At 39.5% G+C, this 19,374-nt stretch overlaps 1 protein-coding gene and 1 long non-coding RNA gene across 6 annotated transcripts in view; both read left to right on the top strand.

The window, feature by feature from the left end:
• The window catches only part of LOC5574435, a 45,238-nt gene extending 27,865 nt beyond the window's left edge, over window positions 1–17,373 (top strand). For all 5 annotated transcript variants that reach the window (XM_021848841.1, XM_001661392.2, XM_021848843.1 and 2 more), the window contains 5 exons: window positions 7,453–8,369; window positions 10,630–10,711; window positions 10,785–11,166; window positions 11,235–11,843; window positions 16,506–17,373. In XM_021848841.1, the coding sequence (XP_021704533.1) occupies window positions 7,672–8,369; window positions 10,630–10,711; window positions 10,785–11,166; window positions 11,235–11,843; window positions 16,506–16,726 (1,992 nt within the window). In that variant the 5' untranslated portion in view covers window positions 7,453–7,671 and the 3' untranslated portion in view covers window positions 16,727–17,373. The remainder of the gene's footprint in view (window positions 1–7,452; window positions 8,370–10,629; window positions 10,712–10,784; window positions 11,167–11,234; window positions 11,844–16,505) is intronic.
• Window positions 17,374–18,264: 891 nt separating this feature from the next.
• On the top strand, window positions 18,265–18,987 carry LOC110679670. The gene is made up of 2 exons (XR_002502696.1): window positions 18,265–18,423; window positions 18,692–18,987. It is a non-coding gene; the product is annotated as an uncharacterized LOC110679670 (long non-coding RNA).
• Window positions 18,988–19,374: the final 387 nt, after the last annotated feature.

The raw sequence follows: 19,374 nt of genomic DNA, 5'->3' as shown, positions 1-19,374 counted from the left end.
TGAGAATCAACCTCTCCAATAACTTGCCCGTCGTATCTAGTAGACAGATAGGTCTATACGCCGACGGGTCACCTGGTGGTTTCCCCGCCTTTGGTAGTAGCACCAATTTCTGTCGCTTCCATACATCCGGGAAGATTCCTTGATCAATACAGCGTTGCATCGTGGTTCTGAACATGTCCGGATCCGTGTTCACTGCCGCTTTTAAGGCAACATTCGGGATACCATCGGGTCCCGATGCCTTGTTTGACGCGAATGATTTCACGACTTCTGCCAGCTCTTCGTTCGTCACTCTCGCCACTTCTTCTCCTTCATCTGCCGCATACGGCGCTGGGGGCCATGAGCTTATGGGATGGTGCGGGAAGAGTACATCGATTATCGATCGCAGCAACTCGGGCGATTTCTCTTGGGGCGCTATGGCTCCTTTGGTCTTAGCCATTACCACTCTGTAGGCGTCACCCCATGGACTAAAATTGGCACTCTCGCATAGACTTTCAAAGCATGCCCGTTTTCGACTCTTGATTTCCTTTTTGAGAGCCAACTTTGCCTCTCTGAATGCTGCACCGCGTTCCTCTCTTTGTGCTTCTGTGCGTGCGCGTTGCATTCTTCGTCTAGCCCGAAGGCAGATTGCTCGAAGATTTGCAATTGATTCGCACCACCAATACACTGGCGGCCTGTTCTCTCTAGGAGGGGCTTTTCTCGGCATGGAAGCATCACACGCTCGTGGTATCATAGCAACTAGCTCTTCACCGTTTAGGTCCAGAGTGTTTCGTTCGCGCCTCAGGGCTTCAGTGAATACTTCGCCGTCGAAGCGCGCTGTTTTCCATCCTCGGGCTTGGGTCGAGTTACATCGCGCTGCCTTCTGCCCGCCTGGTATTATACTATAGCGAATCGATTGATGATCGCTATGAGTATAACCGTCATCAACGCGCCAGTTCATGGTACCTAAAAGGTTAGGACTACAAAACGTCACGTCGATGATCGATTCTGCACCATTTCTGCGGAAGGTACTCACTGTACCCACATTTGCCAGCTCTACATTTAATGCGGCCAGGGATTCCAACAATAGCTGGCCTCTTTGATTGGTGCAGCGGCTACCCCACTCCACTGCCCATGCATTAAAGTCGCCAGCTATCACTACTGGCTGCCGATTAGCTAGTTCGGCCATCATCCTGTCAACCATGTGGGAAAATTCCTCAATCGACCACCTTGGGGGCGCGTAACAACTGCAATAGAACACGCCGTTGATTTTTGCTATCGCAAAACCGTCATTTGAGCTAGAGACTACTTCTTGGATTGGGTATCGTCCTGTCGTCCCTATAGCTGCTAGCTGTTGAGACCTATCCGCCACCCAGTTCCCGTTGTTGGCTGGTATGCGGTATGGGTCCGATAATAACACCACGTCAGTCTTGGTTTCCGAGACTGACTGCCAAAGCAGCTGCTGGGCTGCATCACAGTGGTTTAAATTTAACTGTATTACTTCCGTTTTGGCTGCTTTGATACTCCGCTTGTGCCCGGACTTTTGGGTCCGCCCGTTAAGTGTCCGTTGTCTGCTCTGTCGACACATATTAAGCACTGAGCGATTTGCTTACAATCGCTTGCCCTATGGCCTTCAGCGCCGCATTTTCTGCACATCTTACTTCTGTCGGGACCATTGCAATTCCACGACTTATGGCCCTTCCCGATACACTTGAAGCAAACTTCAGGAGGCTGTTGTATGCTCAGCCGGCAAACCGACCAGCCTACCTTGAGTATGCCCAAGTTCTTCGCTTTGTTGGCCTCTGCGACCGGCAGCCTGATCGCCGCCACCTGGGTGCCCTGCGGGCCCTTTCTAAGGTGGATGGCCTTACTGGCTACGTCGATGTCACACTGCTCTTTGAAGGCGGCCGAGACCTCCGCTGCATCGGTGACCTCATCCAGATTTTTACACTGGAGAGTCGCTTCAGCAGTAAGGGATCTTACATCAACCTCGTCACCAAGTACTTCTTGTGCCAGTTGCTTATAGACTGCACCCTTTTCCTTGGCGTCCTTCTTTAAGACTAGGATCATTTCACCAATCTTAGTTCGCCTTATGCTTCGTACGTCTGCGCCCAATGGCGATAGCTTCTCTGTGCTTCGCATCGCCTTCAGAACCTCGGCTTATTTTGCTTCCTCCGTTTTGATAACGAGGGCTTCGCCTAAATTCCTACGTTTCGCTGTTTTCGGTTTAGCGCTCTCCTTGGGCTCCGTTTTCGGTCTCCTCTGTTTTTTCTTATTTCCAACTCGTATCCACGGGTTGCTGTTGCCTTGCGCCCGTGGTTCCTTGGATGCACTGCCTGGTTCCGGTTAACCCGTGGCTCCTTTTTCTTGGCTTTCTTGGCCTTAGGATTGGTGTTGGCCTCTCCTTTGTTGCCATGTCCTCTTGATCGCGGGGCTTGGCTCGTGCCAGCTTTTCCGCTTTGGAGGACGGCCGCGTAGGTCACTTTTCCCTTAGCAACCATACGTCTTTTCGCCACGTATTCATCCCCGGAAGCTTCCCTCTTCCGCATCGCGTATCGAATAATATCATCAGATATATTCGCGTTGCTTGTGAAGGAAAACACTTCGGTCTGACACGACCTAGTGTCTTTTTGGCCTTCTACCTTGCCCAGTTGTTCCTTGGCTTTCTCGTAGTCCTGCTTTGCAGCTAGGACTGATTGTCGCAATTTCAGTATTTATTTATTTATTTATTTATTTATTGTCGTCCCTGCTGCCCCAAAGCTTCAACACTCTGGAGACGGTTGAATGGTGAATGTTTTTTTTTCAACTGCCGGTGTGACAGGTCAGGAAATTCCAGGTGTTTGAAAAGAACTTGTACTCTCGACTCGCGTTGGTTCACCTCCATTTTCGTTGAATCGAAAAACATGACTTCGAGTTTGACAGCATGTAAACAATACACATCAATGAAAAAGTGTGCAAAATGGTTGCTTTTATGATATCTGGGAAATTGTTGCTTCAAAATAACTTGATAATTTCCTACAGGCTTCTGATTAATGATGCTTTCAAAGAACAAGCCTGTTTTGAAAATGAAAAATGTAGTTTGTTGAATTTTATAGCCAATTTCTAACAATAAGGTACAGTGGGGGAAGTGTATCAGTGGGGTAAGTGGATCATTTGTCCATATTGAGCATAAATACTTGAATATGTTGAATATTTTCGTACCATTGCTTCGTTTTTGGTTATGTTCTTATGTCCATACTGATACTAACGCAAAATTGGAGCCACACGTAGACTAACACAAGCAAACTTGATAGCTGCAAAAATCAATCAATTTCAAAATTGTTTTCCGTTAATGAAAAATCTATTATATCTCTGCCTTCAATCAAATTGTACTAGTTTTTTCAACGCTCGATGAACATTTCAGTTCTAATTGAATGAATCACAGTGAAAAATATGTGATTTTCATAAATAAATACAGATATATTGGACATGGTACACTTACCCCTACTTTTTAATGGGGTGGGGTAAGTGGATCAAGTATTATTATCATTTATTGGCAGACTGCTTACGACAATTTGAATAAGTTTGAATACTCGCATATGTTGTTTTGTTTTTACTTCTTCTCATTACTAGCTTTAATTTGTCGAATTGACTATAGAAAATTTGAATAAATCTACCTAAAATTAATTTTAATTTTTCTGGTATAAGAAAATATAAAATAATGGATATTGCAAAATTCAAACATAACTTTTCGTGGTTTATTAAAGCTGAGTTTCAGAAGAGCAATATATACAAATGTTTCAAATGAAATCATATTATCGTACCTTATTTGCCTATATAAATTGTTTTAGACAGATGATACAAATACATTCATAAATAGGATAATAAGATTCCAGTTTGTTAAATCAAATTAAATTTACCTTATATTTATACACTACGTGTGTTTCTCGAAAACATCGTTAGGAATAGTCATACAATACTTCAGTATAACTAATGTGATTATATTGAAGAATTTTCTCCAAACTATTCCAGCTACAATGTTTTTTTTTTGTTCGAATTAGAGTGAACTAATGTATAAATATTTTTAATAATATTTTGATAATGTAAATACACTTTTTAATTTTTAAAGTATCAAAACATCACAGAACTAGCACTAATAACAAGAACGAGAGCAATATCGTTCTTAGTATACATAATTACACCATTTATGTTTTGAGAATAGATTTTTTTTATTGGTGATCCACTTACCCCACCATGGTGGGGCAAGTGGATCATTTGGCGCAAATTTTTAAGTCCCTCATACTCAATTCATACAAATCAGAAAAATCTAAATAAATGTCGATTTGAAGTAAATTAGTCCCTCTTTTGTTATCCACAGAAAAAAGTTTGAATTACATTATTCACGTAAGCTGTATATAACAAAGAAGTTGACTATTGATTTTGCTGTATCCACTTACCCCACGGTACCTTAATTGAGTTTATTAACCTTCAAAAATCGACCGTTCTAAACGTTGTTCCTTATATGTGTGAAATTGAATTATTTTGGAGACCTTTCTATTATCTCACCAATGTGCAATATTTGTCAAATGATGTGCAGAAAACCAATTGCGATTTATTGATAAATTAAAAAGTTGCACAAAGTGTCCACTTTATAAAATGAACTGTCCTAACTAATTTTAAATTTAAAAAAAATCAAATTAAAAAAATGCGACTTTTTTCTTATACAAAAAATGATATGAGTATTATTTTTAAATAGCAATTAGAGTCTCAGCAATGAAGTTGGTTTCAAAGTATTCTTTGAAGTTTTTTTTGAGAATTGTAGAACAACAATGTTTTCGTTCTACAAGAACCATTTGTGTTTGATTAAAAACGAAATTTACAATCCTTCATGTTGTAAGCATTCTGGTCGTTCATGCTACTGCCTGGAAATGTCAAGCCCAATGTGTAAATTGGCAGAAATCTACTTCGTTTGTAAGTGGTCCATAATTGAGGAAAACAAACAGGTCTATATTATGGATCATATGTCGGATATGCTAATATTTAGTACCGTCGATGGGGGTGACAATGGGTCTAGGGGGTGAGATTGGGTCAAAACGGAAAAATATGATTTATGAAATATTTCAGCTAATAACGCTGATATTACTAAAATTTATAATCCATATGTTGGGGAACATATTATTACACGTAATTCATCACAATATACATTTTTAGAAATAGAAGTTTTTGTTTACTTTATCAATAAACTTGTATGTTGAAACTAGATCAAATTTACCACATTAAATTTCTCCTGTGCAAAGTATCACGCATGTACTGTAACCTCTATTGTTATATTAGTATAAGGTTGAAAGTCTTTTCATTACACTTCACACGTATTTTCCGGAATCTATTCGATTTTTCCACAAATTTTTTTTTTTTTTCGGTACGGTGTCTAAAACATCAAGAATGGGGGTGAGATTGGGTCAAGCAAGAACGATAGTAAATGAAATTGCAAGTCCTCTTTTTTGACATTTTACGGTTGCGGGTGTTCTCTTTTTTCATTAAGATGTGTTTATTCTTTCAAAATACAGCATCTCTGAAACATCAAACAAGTCTACTTGAGTTTTCCGTGCATTGAATAACAATCCAACGCATTTTGACAACTTCTCCAACCAACCACTGTGTTTCGTGCACAGCAACATCGTAGAATTTTATCAAATGTTTTTTTTTTTTTAAATTTAATTATTTATCAGTATTTTCATATTATTGCTGTGTGCGCTTGAAATGCAAATATCAAATGCGGGAACACCAAATGCGGTAAGATTTTCAACAAGGAAGGCGAAGTCAACGATTGATTTTCTTTGCTAGGTTGGCGGTGACATTGATCATAGTTGCTAAGTATCCTTTGGTTACTTTGTGTTGCCGCATTTGAAGCCCAGTTAGGTTGGATTTGCACGTCAAACGCGAAACATCTCACGGAAGTACAAATGATCGCTGAGATACTGGGATTATGACGTCAACATCTGCCTGAAATGTATTGATCGTGGAATGTCGCATCGAAATTTAACTATTTGCGAAGGTTTAAAATATTCACTGTTTCAGTACACCTTTGGGGAAACTGAATAGGCTTTATGGCAATGGGGATGAGACTTTCAAGATAATTTAAGAAAAAAAAACAAGAAAAATTTATGTGAAACATCTTAGATATATTTGCGTCGTATTTCATCAATATTTCACAGCTGTGAATGGTTTTGCAATCATATTCTCAAAAACAAGTTATTTAAATTACAGTGACCCAATGTCACCCCCTCTATGGGGTGAGATTGGGTAATTTTTCATTCACTTGTGGTGACGCTGTGAATAAATAATTTTCTTCAATATTTTGGACAGTTGTTAATGTACCATCAAAGTACATACACACCAAATTTGAAATTTATTGAAGTTAAATTGCGATAGTTATTCAATAAATAAATCGTACATATTCCTTTTTGACCCATTCTCACCCCCAACGACGGTATTTAGAATAATGAACCAAGAAATATGTTGTTTAAAGACGAAATCATACTGAATCTAAGTGAAAGACTGATTTCCATATCATAGTAAGAGATGGTACCACGAATACTCAACCCATAGTATTCCATTTTGAAAAGTATTAATTGTGAAATACTTTCTAGAAACAAATGCACTCGTGATGCAATGTTCCATGATACTCAAAATTTATTAGCTGGAAGTTCCTTGTGAATATTGGTAAGAAGAGTATTAGAAGGTCATTTTTTTCCTTCAATGAGAAGTTTATGAAAAACATATAATTTTTAAACTTTTAATTACTGCCGTATTTGTAAAAAAAAACTTTGCTATTGCCATGCGTAGCAGTGAACAAAAAAATGTGTTTTTTTTTAGAAAATTCTGGAGTTTCTGCGATTGTTGTCATATTGTTTTTGACTTTTTCTTCTCTATTGTTTTTCGAGGAACTTTATCCCAATGGTTTCCAAGGTGTTTCGTGTCTGACTATTTTTTGACATCTCATTTCAAAACATTTAAAACTAATAATGGAAAGCATATTTTAGCAAAACCGTAGCTTAGGTCAAAGGTCCATTTTGTGTTATATTTGATTCTATTCAATGAGTTATGGTTTTTCTCTGGGCATTTTGGTTATTAGGATAAGGTCGTACTTATGACCCAATTTATCTATTTTTATACATCACAAAAAAATTAATCTGTTTCTTTAATAATCTGTCCTGCGCGGAAAATTTCAGAGGAAAAATCTTTTAAGTGAATCAGCCCTGTATACGTATTTGAAAATCATTGTAACTGTAAGAAAAATATCTTCACGATGATTGGTATAACATTCGTCTCGATTACTGCATATGATTGCCGAAGCATTCATCTTAAATAAACAAAGGTTCTCATCGACGACGCTTTGTGGATTAGCATTGTGTTTAGTCAGCATAAAAACGTTAGATAAGAATCAAAAGCGTTCTTTCCCTTTGAGTAATGCATCCCTTGCTTCTCTTATTTCAGCTACCTAAACAGTTTCTCTTCTGTTCGATGTGTGGTGTATGCGTGTTGCCCCAATAAAATCAACATAAAGTGCAAATAATCATGCCTCCATAGTCCACTGGAATACACAGAACCATTGAAATAAGTTTTTAGTTATTCTTCGACTGTTCTACGTGTCGGCTTTCTAAATTTTGTATTGGTTTTGAGAAGAACAATTCACACGACGATAAGACAGGAAGCATGGCCAACAGTGTGAGTAGTCATTTCGGTGACAGAATCATAAACATGTTGGGATCACCGGATCAGCAACAGTCAACGTCGGACAGCGGAGTGAACGGCAATAATAATCTTAAGAGCTTTGTTAATAACAACATAGCTACATCTGACAATAGTAACTACAATGTGAATAGTCATCAAACCAAAAATGCTGCATCGTACTGTTTGACACTACAGAACAGCATTAGCCTGTACAATTTTTATGCTAAAAATGATAAACGTGACGCAACCAAAGAAGAAAGTACGTCAAGCAGTACTATTACGGGCAACATGGTCGACCAAAAAGACACAGTAGATGGATCACAGCAAAAGTCTACCATAATTTCAACTACTCTTAGTACAAATGTTCATAGTAACATGAACGACCTTCAAAACCAACACCACAACTATTCCAAATCCTATGATAGTCAGCCGGATTTAAAGCTAGATACTTCATGTGATGATCCCATCGACAGTGACGATCATGCTACTACCGATTCCATGAATGATTGCGTTTCTCCGGCTAAACAATCATCGTCATCGGATCACATTGCCAGAAGTCAGCAGAATGCTACCCCTACGACACCAGATCATCACGCTCGACGACCCATGAATGCTTTCCTGATATTTTGCAAACGTCATAGAACCATAGTGAGAGATCGGCACCCAAATTTGGAAAATAGGTAAGTTTTTTATTTTACCCAAATATTTAGTTTGATCTAAATTGTTGACTCTTTTGTTGAAACTTCTGTAAAAAAGATACCAATTCTAGTAAATTAACTGTGAAAAGTTACAGATGAATGGTAAACATCGATTACCTTGCGTACTTTGTAACCAGTGTCAGTGTGATGTCTAGTGTTGATGAGATTTGTCGCGTTCAGTTTCGTAAATGTGTTTTAATGAAAAAGAAAACGTTTGTAGATAGGTTAGAGTAGAATGTCCCGAAAACCCCCACGAACGCAGCCAACACAGGCTGCGCTAAACCACATGAATGGGCGGCCATAGTGGTGGCGAAATGGGTGGCCATGATGAGGCGGATCATCGATGACGTAGATGGACGAAGATGGGTCAACGGCCAATGGTTCGGGGTCAATGATCACCAGAACGACACTTCATTAGCCTGGTGGTCATTGGAGAAGAACGTCGTTGTTAAAAGCTAAGAGCAAGTGCTGTGCAATATTAAATTGCGTTTACTAGTAGAGAGGAGGAAAGTGTGAGGGATAACTGGACTTCCAGGTAAACCAGAACCCAAATTACCCCGAACCAAGTCCAACCAAGCAGTTCCTAATACTCGCGCTTTTGTACCATGTACTTCATCTATAGGACCTCGCGGTTTTTATTTAAAAACGCCATTGCGCCGTAACCTACCTACGTTGACATTAGGCGGCTAATTCAGGAGTGAGTCCGTGAAGACCTGTACCACAGAACGACAACCAAGTGCGCTTGGAAACCCAGGCTTTCCAGTGAATCCACGGATCACTGAAGCCTCGAGTCCGTCACCACACTCGAGGGACGCAAGGATAGAGAAGGGAAAGTCAGGTGTAGAACAGGAAGTAGGACGTCAAGAAAGTGTGAATACAAGTGTGCACCGAGACCGAAAATAGAGGGAGTTTTATTTGAGCTCTCTATAAGTGTTTTCTTTCGCGGAGTGTCACGAGCGTAGCGCCGACCCTGAGGCTTGGATACGGGGCGTCTCATCTAGGCTGGGAGTAACACGGCCTGCAAGTTACAACCTGCTGTTGAAAACTTAGGAAATAATACCAAGCAATAGTTAGTTTTAGTATCTAGAATCGAGCAAAGCACATTTTAGGTTATTATCGTAATTGCGACATTGATTTTTTTTATAAGAGCTTACTCTCTTCGTATTATTACAGCCAACTGATTCAATTTTCATAACATATTTTAGTATTGTACGAAAAAGAATCAGCAAATCTTGCTTTGTAAGCAAGAAACATTTTGGATTTATTTGTTTTTGCAAAGTTATCAGCCACAGAGAGGATTGACAAAGCAAAATCAAGCAGGTTAGATGTATGAATTTATGGTTTTAGATTTTTCTTATTTTTATTGTAAATCTCTTCTACCTAGTTAATAATTTTTACCATCAATAATAAATTTTAGTTTTTACAGTACTTAAAAAAGACATTTTCTTTGTGTACCTAGGTAACCAACGGAAAACAAACCAGTAAATTTAATTCATTGGCTAAGCTATGATTCAATCGTAACGCAGGTAAATCGCCTTTACGCGGTGCATTATAAGTTGCGTTCGCCCTGTTTTCATCCTAGGGTTATCGTTCTGGTAATTAAGGGTTTGCAGAGGCTTACCAGATGGTATCTTTTGGAGAACATACCCTCATGTGTCCTCCCGTCCTCCTTTATGCTAAAAATCTCCTCGTTTTTCAAATTCGAATATTCAATTTCATGTCCATTTATCTCTTGATTATTATTCGTTAGAATCTCAAGTTATTTACCAGTCCTGAATAAGGATGAAGGGTTTTTTTTAAATTTTAAAACCAATTTCATTTTTCACGAGTTTATAAAAAATATGAAATAGCTAAAAAATAAACAAAAGGTTTATTTTCTGGATGTTTGATTAGACCCTAAAAGGATACCTTCATGAACTCTTTGACGTTCTCTCGCTGTGCATGTTTAGTGAAAAGCACAAATTTGCGAGTAAAAATAAATCATTCCTCAAAACGACATGAGATCGATTTTGGATTGCGAAAAATTATATTTGGATTAAAATCATTGGTTTTCGGAAAAAGTGTCAGGGCATAAAGGCTGTCCGGCTATACAGGACTCTCCTATCGAGTTTCCTCTAAAAATCTATTTTCAAGAACACAAAAGACTGCTTAAGTTTTGTTCATCCCATTTCATCTCAAAGTACTCCATGTATAGAATATGACTTGATTGTATTTCAACCGTTTTACTATGATTTCGGTACAGATCAATAACCAAAATTCTTGGCGATTGGTGGGCGAATTTAGACAAAGATCAGAAAGCAAGCTACACGAATCTCGCAAAGCAGGTACAGTAAATCAAAATGTCGTTCATTCGTGGTTCATAGATAACACCAGTCTTTCTTCTTTTATGTTTCACAGTACAAGGACGCATTCTTTACTGCTCATCCGGATTTTAAATGGTACAAATTACCAGCCCCACCGTTGCGGCCCCAAGGTATACGACCAGTGAAAACGGAACCGTCAGGGTTGGGCTCCGAATACGAGTATGGCTATGGGATATCCTATGAGACAGTTGAAACAAAAGACGAAGAGCAATTCGACACAGATCAACGCACAAACATCACCACCAGTGAGTTTATTACCGGCGACAATGAGCTTACTTACGGAGAATTGCCAACCGAATCAAGCCCGAAAAAGAAGAATTTGGAGATGTCTGTCTTCAAATTGGCAGATGAAGCACAAATGGGTGGTTTGAATAGCCTTATGATGGATGCGTACGAAGGAAAGATCAATCAAAACGGTAAGTTGCTCATTGCTCTTTCGCATTTGAAGATTAGAATTTAGTAAAATTGTTCTATTATGGTACAGATTCTTCAAGTCCTGGCTATTGCGAAGCCAAACAGGAGTCCACAATGCTGGATCCTAGTTCACCTGAACCCAGAATGACGATGGAACCATGTATCAACATGAAGAATCATTTTTATTCCAAACGTCCAAACGATGTAAATCGTGAGTTGAGTGCCTATGATAGTAAACGGTTTAAGAGAGCTTTTGATTCAATGCACTACGAGTACTATGATGAAGATTATACAAGAAAGACTGCGCGCGCATGCAAGGGTAAACGATATAAGGAATTCATGACACATACGAGACTGAGCTCGGCTTCAAAGAAGACATCAAAAAGCGCAACTGTCGTCCGAGCGGAACAGCCGCAGGCAGCTGTGGAAAGTGGCCCTGCTCCTATAGTAACGGAATACGCCATCGATGATCCGGCACCCAAAACAAATGGCACGCTGGACCAAAACTACTCCGGATGCATCGCGTATGAAGAAACAAACATCGTTGGGAAGAATGATCCGAAGCATTTCGATGCTTCGGATTTCGATCTGGACAAGAAAATCAATGAACTACCATGTCTAAATCTGGACGAGTATCTCACGAAAAAGAAAGACACCAAGAAGAAAAAGAAAATCAAAGGTAAGTTTGTTAAGAGAACTTATTCATCAGGATAGATCCAGAATACTGCCGGCGGGATGAAACTTTTGTGCTGATCGATCTTCTGGCACCCGTAATACACTGTTGTCTCTGGATGCACAGTCCACCCAGATTATTCTTGCCGGTCCATTGTTCTTTCTTTAGCGCATCTTTGACGAAGAATCCTTTAAAATCCTTCGGGCTGTCGCGCTGTTGTACTTTTTACAACAGATGTGATTTATATGCTATCATTTTGCAACAAAGATATCTATCGACATCAAACCAAAATATATTCCTCAAGAATTTTCTTAAGAACAATACTCGACAGTTTTTATTTACAGTATGGTCCTTTATAATACGGTAAAATCAACAAATGTACAAGGAAGTCGCATAATAATGAACGCACTATATACGGTTCGAGATTGAAATCGGTACATCTCAAAATCCAGATAATATAGAAGTAAATATAGTAAAGTTGTTCTGGAGGTGAAACACTATCCTATGGTACCTCATTTAATTCGGAATTTGACCGCTAGATGGCACTAGTGGCCATGAAAACTTTTGTTTTACAGATATTTCAGAATCCTAACCATTTAGAAGGATGAGATCTTCGACAAAGTTATTCAGTAAGTTGAGGACAATTATTGTTCGAGCTAGTTGGTTCAAAATTTAGCCACTAGGCGGCGCTAGTGAGCATGAAACTTTTGGTTGCAGATATCTCAGTGTCTCAAGTGGTCAGGCACTTATAAAGATAGTGTCTTCGGCAAAGTAGTTCAGTAGCTCAATGGCTATCATTATTTGGGCCAAGAAATAGGATATTTTGCCACCAGACGGCGCTAGTGAGCATACAATTTTTGTGTTGCGGCTACTGCAGAATCTTGACTTTGAGACAGGCACCTTCGGCAAAGTTGTTCAGAAGTTCAGGAACTATCATTATTTTACAAAATCTCAAATTTTAAGGATTAGACAAAGATAGAATTTGAGCTACTGAACAACTCTGCCGTAGACGCCATCTTTCTAAGTGATCAGGCTCCTGAGATATTTGCGAAACAAATGTTTTATGCTCACTAGCGCCGCCTGGTGGCAAAATTTTCAATCAACTAGCTCAACAACATTTCGAAGACATCATCTTTCTAAGTGGTCAGGCTCCTGAGATGTACGAAACAATAGTTTCATGCTCACTAGCGCCGCCTTGTGGCAAAACCCCGAACTTCTCGGCTAAAATAATGATAGCCCTTGAGCTACGGAACAATTTTGTCGAAGACGTTATCTTTCTAAGTGGTCTGACTCCTGGGATATTCGCAAAACCAAGGGTGTTGTACAAAGTACAACGTGCGACTACTCGCATTACAAAAATTCGCGCGACGGCCGGAAGGTTAACTGCGGCGTCTTACAGTCGCGTATGTTAAATCGTAGCCCAATTTCCTTCTTAGCCGCATTGGCCGCAGGGGGAATAGCGAACCCCCGATCACCTTATCTTTGTTGCCACAAAAATCTGCAAACAGATCGCCGTTTTTTCACTCATCTCTCTAAAACCATGACGCGCATATACACATACGCATATTACGAATTATCAAAACCAAAATTCGCAATAAAAACGCTCTTGTAAATCTTGATTCAGCCTTCAAAACTTTATCCACCGCATAGAGTTGACTGCCCAACTAACATTTAGTGCGTCGCACCTGCTAGGTGAACAGACGCTCAAGACTCATCTCCTCACTCTTTGTTACAAGAGGAAATCTGCAAACAGACAAAGTGTGGGGTTGATACATCTCCGCCGACCTACTAATGACCACCTTTTAGTATTACTTCTGGGAGGAACCAATGCATATAGCACTTAAAACATGTAACAGAAGTAGCTTCTCGTAGCCGACTTAACCCTTTCTTTCCCACAGCTTTGTTCAACAATTTACCTATCGAAATGGCGTTGCTAAAAAAGTGCTTGAACAAAAGTTCCAAATAAGCTATATTATTTAAAACCACAATAAAAAAAATGATTGTTTTTCAATAGTTTGACCCTTAGGTCACTTATTTCGATGTTTAGTAAGACAAATGAGCGTATAAATTTATACCAATTATTATTGAGCTACTCGTACCAATTCGATTTAGCCCGCGTTCGTTGAAAATCGGTGGATCACCTGTGCTACCATGGGAAAGAGAGGGCTAAACAATGTTGCAGGGGACCAGCTTTGGCAAAGCTGAGTAGTCCTCTGCAGTCGACTGTTGGTCTGCGCGCCATAGGCGCTGCATTTCTAGCATAATGTGAGCGACAGCCGTAGTTACTGCATTCCAGCACTCGGCATCCGAACACATACTCTGGATTATATTGTCCGGGGACATGTTCCCTTTGCATGAAGCGAGCATGTGATCTCTCACACCAATGAAACGCGGGCAATCAAACACAATATGTTCCGTTGTTTCCTCCACACCAGCACAAATGGGGCACGCAGGAGATTCTGAGTACTCGAACCTATACAGATACTGCCTATGGCAACCATGTTCTGACAGAAATTGCATCAGGTGGAAATTCACTTCCTCGTGGTTTTATGTGTCAGATTGGTACACATTTGGTATTAGCCGATGGATCCATCTACCTTTAGCAGAGTTATCCCATTCCTGCTGCCAACATCTGAGCGTTGTCTCTCTACACGTTGTCTACAGCGTTGTCTCTGGTACCTCTTTGGTTGAATGCCTTTTTAGAAACCGTTCGGTATGCGCTTGCTACTCTTAAGCACGTATAGGATTGCTTTACAACCGCTTTAGGTTACTGATCGTTCGAAGCGCTTTTGACCAGATTAATCCTTTATACCTCAGTATGGATAGCGCCACACCTACCAGGAGCTTGGATTTGCTGGCAATTACAGCAGAGCTATTGGACATCATCCTCAAAAGCGCCGCTCTAGTCGTAGATGCCCTTTTACAGACATTATCAAAATGGCAGAAGCTCAAGATGCAATTTCCTACCGAGATAAGCGTCCTTTGCTCGGACTTGCGGTTGTTGACCACCACCACCTCAGTCTTGTAAAGTGCTAGTCTCAGTTTCTTAGACCTCATTCATTCCTTAACTATGGAGATTGAGTGCGCTGCTGTCAACTCTACTTCATCCACTAGGGTAATGTCGTCGGCGAAGTCAACGATCTTAACACCCGTAGGAAGGGACAGCCTCAGTACGTCATCGTACATCGGGCACAGGATTGAAACTTGAGGTACTCCCGCGGTAATTCAAACGCTTTTCTGCTCATCCTCTGTGTCATACAGTAGAATCCTACCATCAAAACAGCTTTCTAGCTTGGGCAGTTGAATGAATTCTTCATAATCAGAGTGACAACCACGTACTAATGGATATCGCATCTTGTATGCTCGATTGCCACCTTAGCTGTCTGAACGACCGACTGGATAGCGTCCAGAGATGATTTAACTCTCATGAATCCAAACTGATTGTTAGACACGCCGTCCGTACCATATACGGTACTAGCCTGTTGAGGACTAACCTCTCCAACAACTTGATTGTCGTATCTAGTAAACAGATAGATCTATACGCTGATGAGTCACCTGGTTTTCCCGCCTTTGGTAGTAGCACCAATTTCTGTCGCTTCCATACATCAGGTAATATTCCTTGATCTATGAAGCGTTGCATCGCGGTTCTAAACATTTTCGAATCCACATTGACTGTCGCTTTTAGGGCAACATTTGGTCTCTGTGCCTCGTTTGACGCGAATGATTTCAGCCAGCTCTTTGTTAGTCACCCACGCCACTTCTCCGCCTTTAAATGCCGCATACGGCGTCGGAAGAATGGGCTTGTGGGGTAATGCGGAAAGAGTAACGATTATCGATTGCAGCAGCTCGGGCGACTTCTCTTGAAGCGCTACACTAGAGCGTAGCGATAATGAAGTGTCGAAACTTGAATACGACATGTTCCGCCGTTTCATCCACATCAGCACAGCTTGCTCGAACCAGTGTAAATACTAGCAGCCGTGTCCTTACAGAAACTGCTTCAGATGGGGCTTCACTTTCTCATATTTCCTTTACACCAATCTGAAACATTTGGTATTATCGGAAGGATCCATTCTACTTTTAGTGGAGTTATACGTTAAGTCTGTTAAGTTACAGTCCGTGAAGCTAACTGACTGAAAACGGTGTCCGTGTCTTTTAATGGAATGCAAGATCAAATTCCATAAATGCATATTAAAAAAACAGACCACGATTGGTGGAAACTATGCTTTTTCACTGGAATCGAAGATCGATTTGTTACTCAGAAAATTTAGGAAGAAACGTCCATTTCGAAGACGAAGTTCTTGCTATTTTTGATGGTTTAACGATCATTTTGAAACTCACTTTCCTAAAAAAAATTATAAATTCCTTTTGTTTGTAGTAGCAAACATCAGAAGTCCGGCTTCAGCGGCACGTACCCTGCCAAATAAGGGATTTGTGCCATAAACCATAATTAGACGTGACTTTCTATATGGCTTTTCTACGAGGTGTCCAAGAACGTCACTAACTAAATTTTATTTTCACTAACGTGCCCAGTAACGATTGAAAAGAGATCAATAGGTATAGGAAGCAGCACTGTAAAGTACTGTTGTATTGTTGAACCGATTGTTCGCAAGCCAATTTCTGAAATCAAGTTTAATGATACATATAAAAATTGTTCTTCATTTTTTGCAGGAAAATTCAAATCAACGATCAAGCCCCACATAACCGTCGTTGAGCAGATGGAGAAAATTGTGGGCAGCCGTAAGCGGAAGGCTCGCAAGGAAAGCATCACCCGTCGGGATGTAAGTTTATCAGACAGCAACCTGGTGCCTGAGGCGGACGCTTTATTCGCGCTCGCAACCCTTGCGGAAGTAGCCGCCAACGAAAACCATATCGGCGAAAAAACCATCTAAGTCAAGTTGAAAATGGTCCAATTTGAGGCGATTTGACCGGCAATGATCGAACAGCCAGCGTAATGATAGATACCTACTGTTTTAAGTGAATACAGAAATTATTTTCAAATATTTGCTACAAGCATTAGCGTTGTTTGCGTACAACGCAAACATAATCCTAGTAACAAACAAAAATATATAAGAGACAAACGATCACATCGTTGATATATTTTTAGATTTAAATATCGTTGATCTGTTTTGATTTTTATTTGATGTGCTAAATGCCGAAGATGTACTACAAACGAATCGATAGTGCTTGATTCCTTGTTATTCATATTTCACACTAAAAAGTTGTTACGTATTGGAAACAAGTCTTTTATTCTCACAATTCATAGTATTGTCTTGAAAATAATGATCTAAGATAGATATTCCCCCATTTATTTAAAAATATTTAAGTTGAAGGCATGCTTTCAAGTACCGTCAATATATTACATTCAATATGAATATGCTTTGAAAACATCTACGGTAGTATGATTCAGTAGATATGCCCATAAAACATAACATTTCTGCCGTTTCCTATGTTCGAAAAGTTAATTATTATTATCTGTGCTTATGTTAAATTTAATAAATATTATCTGGTTTTAGTCTAATAAATTGTTCAACAGAAACACCTATACGTATTATTATTGCTTCGTCCATTTTTTTTTTAATTTAGCCGTGTGTGATGTGGGGGATGCTCTATACTCACCAATAATCCAAACATCATTGCTACGTGAAAAATCACGTAGATTATTCCGCATTCATTTTGCCTCCTATTCACCTGACTAAGGTAATAATCACTAGAGCATATATGAACGGGGGTGACCCATTTCGCATAAAGACGTTTCGCATAAGGCCGTTTCGCATACGGACGTTTGGCATAATGGACGTTTCGCATAAAGCAGTTTCATATAGGAACAGGTACCATTTTAAAGAAGGCATATAATTCTCTTTATGCCAAACGTCCATTATGCGAAACGTCCTTATGCGAAACGTCCCTCCCCCTATATGAACACTGAATGGAGACCCGGTGATTGTTACTGAAGCAACCAATGAACCTATGCAAGGGTTCACTATTTGACGTTTTAGCGGTGCCGTGTTATTTATGTCACCATGGAAACTAGTGAACCGCTCAAACGTCAAATTAGTGAACTCCTGCATCGGTCCATCGCACTTACGTGAAAATCACGTAGGCGCCAGAATTCATTTGGTCATCGCGTTCATTCCTTATGGACCAATTCACGAGTTCACTAATTTGACGTTTGAGCGGTGCCGAATTCACTGGTTGCCATGGTCACATAAATAACACGGCACCGCTAAAACTTCAAATCTCGCATAATTTGGAATAACGCCCTAAAAGCCATTGGTAACCGCGTGTGTAGCTCGGTGTTTCTGAGCAAATGAATTAATAAACATCCAAACCCACATCACTGGCAGGTAGAGAATGATCCTTTCTTCACCATAGCGTTGTTAAATTACGTGTAAATCCATTCAAATGCTCAAAAACAACGCGCTACACACATGGTTACCAATGGCTTTTAGGGCGAGATCAGAAATTATGCGAGAAATGATGAACTCGTGCATAGGTTCATTGAGCTCAGATGTCAAAATGGTGGCCAATATTTTTTCAGGAAGCTGCTGCTGCTAGACTTCAACATAATTTTAGGAACAATTTCAAGGTAAATATTTGTTAAAATCCGTAAAATCCCAAATAAATTAATACTTTTTACCTTATGTCATATTAATTTATTTATTTATTTATTTACACCATCTTCGACCTACTAGGTCGCACAGATTGCTTGTTTAACTTAGTTTAAATCATACATTGCATCAGAAATAACGGATAAAACACAATTGAAATTAAACATATGAATCACATATCACACGTTGGACAATACATTGTTGCAAAAGTAAATTAAACTGAAATTTGGGTTATTCGGGTTGCAGGTCGCCACGCTGAGCTGGAGATATCACGAAATTCCCTGCATCGTATTCCACTTGGTCAATTTGCTATCTTGAAGGCAGTTTCACGGAACTGAGCATCGACGGAGACTTTATACGAAACGTAGTTAAGGTCGGAAACGTTGATCGTTTTGAACTGAACTGGCACTGGACAAATTTGCGAGGAACATGCGTTTCATGGACCGTTCGGACCAAAGATACCACGATAGTGGCCATTCAGTGCTTTGGCAGCTTTGATGGAGTATAAAGTACAATACTTTAGTTTTTGGTCCTTCTTTCAATTTGAAAATAAAAAGAAAGCTTATGCAAAACAGGATTGATTTCCATGAATTGGATCGGATATCTTTCAATGAAAATTTCCCAGGGATCAATTAAAACACTTCGTAAATGCTACGTGAAAATTCATGTAGCTATTACGTGGAACTTCAGTGGAACTGATGAGGTTCTTTGATATCCGGACACTTTGATAATATTAATTAATTTATACATAATTTAAATACTTTTATGTTTGGGATTATATAATAATATTATATAATTGATATTTTTTTTTACTTATATCGTTTATATGGCAGGCTCAGGCGCCGTAGGGCATAACAGAGCCTAAATCTTTTCTTTTTTACATTATTTACATTTTGAAATTTGAACTTATTTTAAATACTATGTTAGTT

The sequence above is a fragment of the Aedes aegypti genome, chromosome 3 (genome assembly GCF_002204515.2).
Source record: "Aedes aegypti strain LVP_AGWG chromosome 3, AaegL5.0 Primary Assembly, whole genome shotgun sequence".
NCBI lineage: Eukaryota > Metazoa > Arthropoda > Insecta > Diptera > Culicidae > Aedes > Aedes aegypti.
This window is presented reverse-complemented; position numbering and strand designations above follow the sequence as displayed.